The sequence below is a fragment of the Vanellus vanellus genome (genome assembly GCF_965231255.1).
Source record: "Vanellus vanellus genome assembly, chromosome: 6".
NCBI classification, from domain to species: Eukaryota; Metazoa; Chordata; class Aves; order Charadriiformes; family Charadriidae; genus Vanellus; species Vanellus vanellus.
The window spans coordinates 65,187,042-65,199,806 of NC_138911.1; the positions used below are offsets into that span (position 1 = coordinate 65,187,042).

At 44.2% G+C, this 12,765-nt stretch overlaps 1 protein-coding gene across 1 annotated transcript; it reads left to right on the forward strand.

Annotated features, from left to right (window-relative positions):
* Positions 1-4,434: 4,434 nt before the first annotated feature.
* LOC309673907 (alpha-1-antiproteinase 2-like) lies at positions 4,435-9,075 on the forward strand (the record flags this gene model as incomplete). Its single annotated transcript, XM_082485789.1, has 4 exons — positions 4,435-5,086; positions 6,084-6,354; positions 8,108-8,255; positions 8,881-9,075. The coding sequence occupies exons 1-4, from the start codon at positions 4,438-4,440 to the stop codon at positions 9,073-9,075; spliced, it is 1,263 nt and encodes a 420-aa protein (XP_082341915.1). The 5' UTR covers positions 4,435-4,437.
* Positions 9,076-12,765: the final 3,690 nt, after the last annotated feature.

The window sequence follows — 12,765 nt, forward strand, 5'->3', positions numbered from 1 at the left end:
AGATATCTTTGCTTAGGGAATGGGATATCTAAGGTCCGCTTCCTTTTTAGAGTAGGCATCTCCTTAATGTTCTAATCATCAGACTGCAGGATCATTAAGAAGGAAGCAGAGAAAATGGTGTTCTCCATATACTAAGATCACTGTGACGCCAACGTGTTCATGGAGGCAGAGACCGGGCAGTGATCAGGTGCACACTGGGAAGCAGGGACTAGGAACCTGGTTTAACCTGTTCTTGGGACTGCTGCTGCTTTACAGAGAGAAGAAAAATCTCTCTGTCCCAGTTGACTGCCCTAACCACCGCACTGGTTCTTTTTTATCTTCTTTTCTATCCTCTGGCCTCAGGGATGCTTCATCCCTGAGTATGTGCAGTAACTCAGGTTCAACAGCAAACACCAATGGTGGCCCAGTAGAAGAGCAAGAGCTCACGTTCACCTGTTTCCAGGTAAAAGGAGGCCTAGAAGTGGGTGATGCCACTCTTGGAGGGCGCGCTTCCTGGGTGAGCTCTCCAATGCTAAGCTGTCTTACAGAAGATGACACTGGGAATAGGAATAGCTCTGTAAACAGTCACATACATTTCTGAAGGATAGAGTAAACTGGGCTTCCATGTTTCTGCTGCAAAAGGAATTACTTTTAATGAAATAGTCACAGCGGTTGGATTCTCTGCAGAATGGCATTTGGTTTGTGCTTACAGTTTTCTCAGGGGCCTCAGGCACAAAGGCATCAAAACTCTGAATCACAAGAGAAGTCAATGTCCAGATGATCAGTCTGGAATAGCCCCTGAGTGTGTCCGGGCGTATACAATGAGGTATGCGGAGAGCTTTCTGGCCATCCAGGAAAGCACATGCGTGTTCGTGGTGCTGGACAGTATCCTCCTGAAATAATTTTCACACACACAGATGTGACTAGTCGAGTCTTTCTTTTGTGACTTTTTTGTGTGGTTGGGTGATTATTTTTTTGGATATAGCATTGAGTAGCTGAGATTAGTTCAGCAGACACCACTGGTGGTGGCGGGACCGTGTCTCAATGTGCCTGGTGTCTTCACAATGCAACTTTTGGGAAAGAGAGTTCTCGGATTTCCTCATTTAGAAGCAGTCAGGAGGGAAGCAGCACCATCTGGTGAGCAAACTGCTTTTCGATTCCATGCCTGCATATGTTTTTGAGCAGTGCAAATTTTCATGTTGTCTGAAATGAGATTATCCTTAAGGACCCCTTATGGGAGTAGCACAGGATGAACACTCATCTCCTGGACTACCACACGGGACACTAAAGGCAGAAAATTGTCTTCAGAATTGTCTCTCCAAATCACGGAGATAAAAATCAGCCTTAAATTAGACAAATTAGCCATATCCACAAAGAAGTAAGTTCTGTCAGTCAGAAAACTTAGTCCAGCTCACTTCCAGGTCTTCTAGTGGAATTATTCTAGGGTAACTTCAGCTAATTCCAGTTTTCTCCATTTTCTTTCTAGGATATACTGTCCAAAATAAGTACTGCCATTCTGGGTTGCATGGTAGGCAAGATTGTGTGATAGGGAAGAGGTAATATCTTCAACAAGTGTAATCACCAAGTCTATTACAGATAAATTGCTTGAAGGAACACTGTCCTCCAGGTGTTGGCATGCTCTTGTGCTATTGTCTGGTTTGATTGAAAGCTCTTCATGAAAGCAACCTTTTCTTGAATACCACAAATATTGCATAAGATAGACAAAGAGAAGAAAAGAGGCAGAGAGGTAAATGGGTTTCCTTCCGAGCCATTCAACAAGTCAGTGTAGGTGTGGAATGAGAATCAAAGAGCTTTTCAATTTTACTCCCACATTTATGGACAAACTGCTTTTCTGGAGATTACATGAATAAAAGTCTTAAGATAGGAAGCTTCCTGCAAAATAGTCCCTTCAGACAGGAAATTCCCTCAGGGCTTTTTAGCAGAGGTTCTTCACTTTTTGCTTTTTAATAAATTGTTAGCAAGTATGCTTGGTAGGAAAATCCCTCAATCATTAAGACCATAAGAGAATCTGCATTTTCTACTTCATACTGAAAAGGTCTCCATTGCCAATTTATCACTGGCTGATCACTTGCTAACCTAGAAGCCACAATAATATTAAACGGAATAGCAAACATCAAGTACAAAGTAGCAGTCCCCAACCATATTCTAAAGGCCTGCAGGACGCTAATTCTGTTATAAAAGTACCTTTGTGTTCCAAAGAAGGGCTTAATAGAGTGGACCACTTCTATCTTCAAGGCTTAAACAACAAAAAAGACCTCTAGAACCTGCAACTGCTGAGTCTTTTACAATCTTATGATTTGAATATCAACCATTATCAAGATTTTTGTGAGGGCTGACTCATGAGTCTTGACTGTTTGTGATTGGCCAGTACTGAGTAACAGATGGATGATTCAGATTGTATTTAATTATCTGTGAATTCAGAGCTGTAATAAAATTAAATTAATTCCATGAAAGTACATAAATTAACCACAAAATGCAAACATGTCATAACTACATAGAGCAAAAATATCAGGATAGGAAGAAAACCTTCAGAAAACTGCAACCAATATTTTAACAGAACCCTTACAGCAAAACTATGCTATATCCATTAGCCATAATTTTAAGGCCAGGGCAGTTAAATTCCATGTCTGCTTTGCATTCCAAATAAATAGAAATTGGCAGTTCAATGTGTATACAGAAAAGTCCATCTATCTGTTGCGTTTTGTTATAAATATTAAATGTGATGAGATAGGGAACAGGTGGTGACTTCTGTTTAAAATGAAACGTTTCATTCTTTGGTATTCATGTTATTCTTAATAAATTATGACTGCAGTTGAGTAAATAGTTCACAGTGAATAATGTATCCAGAGGCAGCTTCTGACTCGGCCTGCTGGATACGTGGAAATAGATTAGGCTCAGCTCTGATGCTTTCGTTTGGGAGTTGATTTCTTTTCAAAGTCTGACTAATACATTGGCTCACTGATAGCTGGTTTTAAATATGCAGAACTGGAGCTCTTATGTTGAGTTACAAGTAGCTAGATATATTGAGAAGTATCATTTCAATGTCAAAATCAGAGGAGGCCAAACTATAATTTTAAACTACTGTGCACCGTAATTGAAAATGTAGTTACCAAGAACCTTTATGGTTCTTCCATTTGTCAGTAACACAGTCGGTGTTAGTGCAAATAGGCCTGCTTTTTAGAAATACTTATATCAAGCACGTAAATGTTTGAATATTTGATTATAGCTCGAAAATGTTTTGTTGTTCTTATGCAGGTCTAACTGTAGCTGGATACTCAACTGCAAATAGAAATTGCTCCCTCTGATGTTATGGAGAAAGCAGGACCGTGAGCATTGCACTTTCTGATGACGGTCTCTCCAGTTGAATCATGCCAGAGCAGAAAGGTGCAATTGGTTTAATATGTCTCTCCTTGCACAAGTTTTAGCAAATCTGGCTCATCATCTCCCCAAATCCTTCGCAACTCTCTCACCGTTTCTTTGCCCTAGATTCCTCCTCAGAAATGAGGCCCACTGGGACATTCATATCCACATTTCCAAGGTCCCTTTGTAAGAGCTCATACAGTGCAGAGTGTCAGCTCTGCAAAGGAACGCGGCTACCACAGCCAAGCCTCACAGGTTGATAAACGCATCGCCCTTTGACCAGTAGAGCATCTGATAAAAATAAGGCCTTGTTTTTATTAATGACGTTAACTCCCTTCTGCCGTGCTGAAAGCGAACCCGCTCCAACGGTTTGGTTTGTCTATTAAGATACGACACACCACTTCAGGGTCATATTTAAAGCGTTGCATCGTTTTTATTCAGAAAGAAAGAGCAGCTATGCCTTAGAGACATAGGGCTTCATATTCAGCTTGCTACTGAACAACAGCCACTGCCATTTGTCCTTTCTTGAAGTAGGGTGCCTTATCAATCTGACCAAAAGTTTATTTGGAGATGTCCCTCATGCCTGCTTGCTCAAACTCTGTTTGTATGTAGCTACTGATTGCTGCCCACTTGCATGAATTTGCTCTTTCTCCCTTTACTCACAAAACATCCAGACTTCTCCTATGATGAGCTTTCCAGCAATTACCTTAGACCATTAGTGTCAAAAGCACAGTGGTACCGCAGCCCTGCAGTGTTTGCCGTGGTGTGTTTTCAGAGGGGACAGGCTCCTTTCTCTGGCCTGCTGAGGGTGCTGTGCATTCAGCTAATCCGTGCTGAATTTTGCCTTTGCAGGTATTTAGGGTGAGGGTGGCAGAAAGAGTTGGCAGAGACTTGCCAGGAGGCCTGGGAAAATGAAAAAAAAAAAATCTGGCAAGAGTTGGAGAACATGGAAACTGAGGACAAAAGAAAGAGATAAGATTTCTTATTCAGTGGGAATGATGGAGTAACTATTTCTACTTAATTAGTTTACTTTAGTAATAACTTCTCCTTTTTTCCATAGGATTTTAATACAAGAAGATGAAGATCACATTCTACATAAGTTTGTTACTGGCTGGGTTTCACACTGTTGCCCATGGTCAGCTCCCACCCAACCCCCACAATGGACACGATCCAAATGAACCTAAACATCACATGCATCACAGAGGTGAGGCCATCGCTTGCCTCAAACTAGTGCCAAACAATGCTGACTTCGCATTTCAGTTTTTTAAAGAGGTTACGCTGGAGGCACCTAATAAGAACATTTTCTTCTCTCCTGTAAGCATCTCCGCTGCATTTGCGATGCTGGCCCTAGGGGCTAGGTCAGCCACTCAGACCCAGATCCTGGAAGGACTCGCCTTCAACCTTACAGAGATTCAGGAGAAAGAGATACATGAAGGCTTCCACAACCTCATCCACATGCTGAGCCATCCCGAGAACGGGGTCCAGCTCAACATGGGGAACGCCATCTTTTTAACAGAGAAGATGAAACCTCTAAAAAAGTTTTTAGATGATGCCAAAGCTCTGTATCAGATGGAGGCTTTTACCACTGACTTTAACAATCCCACAGAGGCTAAGAAGCAGGTCAATGATTATATAGAGAGGAAAACACATGGGAAAATTACTAATTTGGTCAAGGACATGGATCCACGGACCGTAATGCTTCTGGCTAGCTATGTTTTCTTTAAAGGTAAGTCCTCTACGATTTGCATTCAATTATTTGTTCTTATCAACAGATCTAATGTCAGGAACCTCGTGTGGAAATTGCTTCGGGGGGAAAAGTCAAAGGCTCTTCGCTGGGTGAGAAAAGCCCCTAATGGCATACTGGAGATGGTGGAGAGGTGGCAGGACCTTGCTCAGCACGGGAAGGCAGCCAGGGGCCACGTGGGCTTGGTTATCTTTGTGGCAGCCACAGGAGCTCTGCTCCAAGCCGCAGCCTGAGCTCATTTGCATGGGCTTATCCATAACTAACGTTGCCCCATGTTCTAATTTTCAGTGAAGGGGCTGAGACACACGCATGACTTAATCCTGTTAATGCCTTTCTCTAAAAGCCTGCATGATTCAATGGCCTAATTTACTACGTACTCCATCTTTTTTTTCCCCCCAGTCAAAGTCCTTTATGTATACACACTAACATATTTATACATGGAAGAAGCTAATAATAAACAGGGGAGGACATTTTAAGGAATAAAGTGGAAACCCGGTGCATTTCTGATGCGGGTTAGGTGATGTGCTCTTAAGCCTAACATAACAGCACTCAAAATTACTGTAGGATCTCATATCTATCTACAAGTTGAGGCTTATGATTAAGGTCAATGGAAATGAAATGCATGCAGTATGTGAGTACACAGATGATGTCAGGTCAGCCCTTAAATGACAACTTGCAGAAAGGCCACTTAGATCACCTGACCACAAATTAGTGATAGGTACAAAGAAAATGCCCAACTAGTTCATTGCTGGCATCTGAAAAATAAAGTGAAATTGGAATCTAATGCACTCTTTTGACCAGGTAAAAGATTCTTGCCTTACTGCGACATGCATTTTAAAATGTTATGTTTGAAAATTCTGAATTTAACAAATAGAGGAACTTTATTCCTAGGAGGAATATTATTACCAGTTATATATAATTCAATTTATGATGGGATGGGACATGGGATTTTCAGCTGCATTCTCCTTCTCTGTATCAGGCAACTGGGAAAAGGCTTTTAAACCAGAGCATACCGAAGAAAGGGAGTTCTTTGTGGATGCTGAAACTACTGTGAAAGTCCCTATGATGCACCAGACAGACAGATTTGACTTCTATTTTGATGAGGAGCTGTCGTGCACCGTGGTACGGCTTCATTATAATGGGAGTGCTACTGCATTTCTGGTTCTGCCAGCAAAAGGGAAAATGAAGCAGTTAGAGCAAGCTCTGGTCAAGGAAATCATTCAGGAATGGTCAGACCATCTCTTCCAGAGGTAATCTTCTGCCAGTCAGCTGCAGCAGCGTCTAGATTTATAGTCTTTTTTCTTTTTTGGGAATGCAAACACTATGAACTTGCTGATTGTGGGAACTGAGTAGGTTATTTTTGGCTTGTGTGCCCTCGCTGTAAAAATCCTGCAGCTGGTCGGTATTTAACTATTCTCTTGTTGATGCCCAAGTGACTTGCTGCTCCCCCCACCAGAGAGGGGACCATCCTGAGAGGCTCCCAAGGAGTCCCCAATAGCAAGCAGAGATTGGAGTTTCTAAACCAGTCCATTGACTGAGCGAGAAGGTGGCAATTCTAAGGCAAATATCCTACACTGAGGTTTCAGTTAACGTGGTTTACCTCTCATACATCACTGACACATCGTGACTCAGACCTATGTCTAAACCTTAAATAAACCATAACTGAAAGAGTTGTAGTAATGCATACATACATAATATGTTCTACACAAATATCTTCCTTACAAGAACACTTGCATCACACAGTGATTGTTAGAATCTGTTAGTGATTAATTGCGGTTGTCTCGATTTTGACATTTTATTTTTGAACCTAAAAAAAAAAAAAAATCTAATGAGGTTCTGTTAGCTCCTACCATTGACACTAACATCAGCTAACACGTTTTACAACCCTGTTCATCTGTGAGGGAAGAGATCTTAGCACCAGTAGATGAGTAATATCAAGTTAATATGTGTCCAATTTACCAAGCTCTGCCCTGATTCACAGCTAATAAGGCTGTGCGGTTCACACCCATGATTCTTGGTGTGTCATTATAGAAATGCCAGCACAGTTAATAAAAACATAATGAGTAGCAAAGTGGATATGAGCTACTAACGTGATACCTCAAATATGAAAAATAAAAATGTATAATTCTCAGCTGCAAAAATCAGGAAAATCCTTATCTAAAAATTCTTGGTGCAAGTTCCTTCAAGATCTCATGGGATAGGCTGTGAGAAGCAAAAGGCTATTTCAGTCCTACTGTTATGTTGATGCCAGTGCTAATACACTTGGTCCCATCATCTTCTAGTGCACTGGGCAGTATCACACAAGGGCTACCACAGTGGGGTTTGGATCCCATCTGTTTTGCTAGTCAACCCAAGCTGACTCTGGACAAAAGAGCAAGAGACTTGAGCTACCTAAAGGGTAGTCACTACAGTAGGTGACTTGGAGGCTCCGAGGACCCCTAGACAGTGCACGAAGAGAAATCCAACAGAAAGCATAGCAAGCAGGAGCTGCCTATACAAATAGCAGATCATGACCAGCCCACAGGAGGAAGTCGATTAGAGGATAGGGTGTCCAAAGGCACAGGCAGCAGGGCACAGACCTTCCCTGGAGCCATGTCAAATGGCACAGTTGTGCCAAAACCACTGCTTTGATTTGAACTGCTGGGGTTTGCCACGCTTCTCCCCAAGCAGACTCTGTTTGTGCCCCACTTAGGTCTCTACCTGCTTGAGTGACATGGGCTGTCACCTCCGCACCTCATCTTCTCTGGCTGTAAAGAGGGGCTCTCGTTACTGTCTTCCTTTGCGGAGTGTTCTCAGATTTGCTGAAGCAAAGCACCAGATAGATATTATTATTATTAGGAATGATAGTGCCTATGTCACCAGGAGAAGCACCAGCAATTGAATTAGTGCTCATTGTACAGTTAGGGTCCAACACTCATGGGAATTACACAGCTTTCTCACCATTATTTACCTCGGTGGAAAAATCCTTCTCACAACCTTCTGTGTTTCTCTCCTACCTAACAGCCTAGTGAGCCTCTACTTCCCCAAATTTTCTATTTCCGGGAGCTATGAAATAACGAACACCCTTAGCAAGATGGGAATTGTGGATGTGTTCACTGACCAGGCAGATCTCTCTGGCATCACCGGCACCCCAGAGCTGAAGGTTTCTAAAGTAAGTCCACGGCTGTTAGCCTTCTCCTTTCTTTCATGACCATGCAGGAAAACCCCTCTGTGATAGCATCCAGAAACACCAGCTAAATACAGCTCCCAGCTTGCCTGCAGCTGTGCTCACCCTGCCCTCAGCCTGCAAACTTACAAGGAGTTTGGCCCTCAATGACAGTGGAAATCAGATTAGTTTGCTGCACATCTGTTTTTTTCCAAGACTGGTATCGGCTAAAATTTCTTGGACGGTACCTGGAACACAAGAGGAACCTCAACCCCCAGGTCTTCAAGGGCAGCTGCTAACACTCCCAGGCATACAACAGCCTGTCCTCCCACCTTGGAGACTCAGTTTCAGAGGTGCAGAAAACTAACATGTGGAGCCTCCATCCTTCATCCAGTCTTTGGGACAGAGGAAAAATGGCCTGGGACTTTTTTTTTTTTTTTTGAGGAGATTTCTGTAGCTCTGTCCTGGTCCTCATTTAAAGCATTCACGAATACAACAACACAGCTCACGTGTCTACTGCCTCTATTCACTTCTCAGTAGAACCTCCAAAGCAGGGCTGCTTTAAAATGGGTCTGATTCATCTCTCAGGTGGCTGTTGTCTGTCCAAAATGACTGTTTTCTTTCTTCCTAGGTTGTTCATAAGGCTGCTGTGGATGTTGACGAGAGAGGTACTGAGGCAGCAGCAGCAACGGCTGCTGAAATAATTACAGTGTCTCTTCCTCCAACCGTTGAATTCAACCGTCCCTTCCTCATGCTGATTTTCGATAGAGATACAAACAGTACACTCTTCATAGGAAAAATAGTTAACCCGACTATCAGTGGCTGAAGTGACATGAATTCTGCTTGCTATTACTGATTAAAGAAGATGTGAAACTGCATGACGTGATTTATTTCCATTTGTACCAGCTTAGTATATGGTTCTTTTTTAGCAAGAGTTTGCATTCTGTGCCATTATAAAAAAAAAAATAATAAAATATTGGTATCGACCATGACACTCCCTTAAGAGGAAGCAAGGAAAATGTTTTAAATTCAGCTAGCAAAGAATGTCTTTTTTACTTGACTGAAAGCCAAGGAAAGACCTACGATTTGCCAGCATTCAGAGAGAGGCATTTGTATTACAATTGAAGACTCCTGCTTAATATGTGGTTGTCAACCAGAATAGCAGATAAAATGATTAACAGTCTTGCAAACAAAGCAGAAGTGGTTGTAACTTACCATAAGTAAGTAAACAAGAGATAGGAAGAGTTGGATCAACAATGCAGGGTCATGGGAAACTGAAGCTTCTAATGGAGACAGCACCTGGAATGTGGAAAAGCTGTCTTCAACGGAGAAAGAAATCTTTCTTCACTAGAAACCTTTTATCATTTTTAGTATTAATCTAGCAGCAAATCTTCCCCACTTTCTTGCAGCTCAAAACAGAGCAGGAGGATCAAATCTGCTCTTGAACCTGAAGACTTTCAACCACGTGTTGTCAATTTGACAGATTTAGATAGCCCGTGTGAGTAGCTAAAGGAAAGCCCCCTTTCTGCTCTGTATTCCTAGTAAAAAGCTCCTGTTAACTCTCATATGTGGTGTTTGACAGCGTTTTTTGACTAAATAGGTACAGTATCTGTATAGACAGTCATAGAATGCTTTAGGTTGGAAGGGACCTTGACGATCATCTAGTCCCAACCCCCCTGCCATGGGCAAGGACACCTCCCTCTAGACCAGGTTGCTCAAAGCCCCATCCAACCTGGCCTTGAACACCTCCAGGGATGGGGCATCCACAGCTTCTCTGGGCAACATGGGACAGTGCCTCACCACCCTCATAGTGAAAAATTTCCTCCTAATATCTAATCTAAATTTACCTTCTTCCAGTTTGACAAGTATATGAACACCTCACGTGCATGGATGGCAGGACTCCCAGTGGAAGAGATGCATGTGCACTACATCACCTTCCTGGCTCCTTCCTGCACTCACCTCCATCTGTTTGGGGGGCTTTGCAGCCCAATGTCCACACAGCAATAATTCATAAGGCGCCCTATCCGACTGTGCAGGTTTCTTGTCTTCCTGACATACGACTGCACAGTGCAGCATCGGTAGAGTCAGTCTTAGTCGTTATCACTCCTACTGTTAACTGCTGTTATTGAACACACAGTCATCAAAGCAACAGTAAAACCTTTAGGGATGAGAGAACTCAAAGAGGTGAGATCCTTAGCTCAGTATTGAATTCCCTAGAGTTGCACCAATTTGCACCAGCTGCAAAACTGACATAATTGATTTTAGTAGAGTGATCCTCAGTTTACACTAAAAAATGTAGACGAAACAGAGGTCTCAGATGCACAGTTACCTGTGGCAGCTGTAAGACTAAATATTGCTTGCTCCCTTGTAAACCATTTTGGAGTGGATAGAGACATATACATAGAAATACAGCATAGGAGAGGGGAGGTTGTCCCCACGTGATTCTGGGAGAGATTTAAAGATCAAGAGAATCCCTCATATCAGCTAAATCAGCTTTTGCAGGCTGTTAATCCGTATTTTGGGAGGGAAACTCCTTTCTTTCCTACCCTCAGTATCATGGTGCACCCACAGACACATGCTCCCTTCAGAAGCAGGATGTGGGAATTCTGTTTTCCTCCCATATTCCAGGAAAACCAGCCCATGGGGCCGTAGGAGGGAGGTGCAGGAGCAGACATGCTGCCATACAGAACTGGCTCTCCACGGCTTGTCCTTCCCTTCTCACTATATGATCTCTCCGAGTTTGTAAAATATGTTGGAGAGGTCACAGGGACAGCGAGTGATGCGGTACCCGTGTGTTGGCCGTGGAGAGACGGAGCAGCGGTGACGAGGGCTGTCTGCCATTCCCACGGGGGATTTCCTGCCCATGTTAAGATCAGCGTCCAGGAGCCGTCTGCCAGACTTGCTTCATCAGGCAACAGCTCCTGGTATATTGACATCGTGCTGTGATTTTCCACTGCAGGATTTGCCAGAGACAGCGTTGAAGAAGAGGCAGGCACCACACTTAGCACAAAAGAGCATCAGACAGCTTGCTCCCTGCCTACATCCATGCTGTGCTGCGCCATTTGTTATGCGGCCCATTCTCATCTCTCCCCCCACACCATCCACCAAGTCCTACTCTCCGAATCCTGCTCCCGTCGCCGCAAGCAACACCAAACAGATTTTCCTTATTACGCTCGCTCTTTGCGTTTCCTCTCTGCACCAGATCTTTTTCACAGCCTCCCACTCTCCCTCCTGCAGGCTAACATTTTATCCTTCCCACCCACCAGCACCGTTTGTTCCTGCGGGAGGTGGACACCACCGGCTCAGCTGTAGCACCTGCTCCACATGCAGGTTCTGCTCTCCTCCTTCCCAAGAAATGGAGGGTAGGAGGCAACAGGGCTCCTTACCTCTGGCAGATCACCTCAAGAGCACTCACAGCAGCACGGGGAAGGCTGGGCAGAAAGGCAGAGCTTCAGGTAACTGAGCCATTCCCATCAGGTGTGATGGGCCTTATGTGGATATAAACAAGCCTGAAGTGCATCTTGGGAGCAATTAACAACCAGGCTCATTAGCTGTTGACACAGCTGACACAGCTAATGAGCCTGAAGATAGGACTCAGCTGTGCTTGTGGTGTTCACTGGTTTGGGTGACTTAGTTGTCCCCTGGCCAGGTGGAAAGCCAGCCTCGTTTCATTGACTGCACCAGGGCCATGCCATCAGCTGCAGCCCAACAGCCTCCAAGCGCTCCAAGGTCTGGGGGGTGTTGGTTGATGAGAAGCTCGACATGACCTGGCAATGTGCACTTGCAGCCTAGAAGGTCAAACATATTCTAGGCTGCATCAAAAGCAGCGTGGCCAGCAGGTCAAGGCAGGTGATTCTGCCCCTCTAGTCTGTGCTGATGAGACCCCACCTGGAGTACTGCATCCAGACTTGGAGTCCTCAGTACAAGAATGACATTGACCTGTTAGAGTTGGTCCAGAGAAGGGCCACAAAGATGATGAGAGGGCTGGAGCACCTCTCCTATGAGGAAAGGCTGGGGTTGTTCAGCCTGGAGAAGAGAAGGCTCCGGGGAGCCTTCCAGTACCTAAATGGGCTCTACAGGAGAGCTGGGGAGGGACTTTTTACAAGGGCATGTAGTGACAGGACAAGGGGGAACGGCTTCAAACTGGAAGAGGGGAGATGTAGATTAGATATCAGGAAGAATTTTTTCACTCTGAGGGTGGTGAGACACTGTCCCAGGTTGCCCAGAGAAGCTGTGGATGCCCCATCCCTGGAGGTGCCCAAGGCCAGGCTGGATGAGGCTTTGAGCAACCTGGTCTGGTGGGAGGTGTCCCTGCCCATGGTAGGGGGTGGGGTTGGAACTATGTGTTCTTTAAAGTCCCTTCCAACCCAAACCATTCTGTGATTCCATGATAAGTACTACATCCCAAGACTGCAACAGTCTCCCCAGCTCACTGACTCTTTCTGGAAGGAGGTGTTTAGGATACATTTTTCTCTTTTCTCACTATCGTTCAAGCTTGTACCTGGAGGAAGGGCAC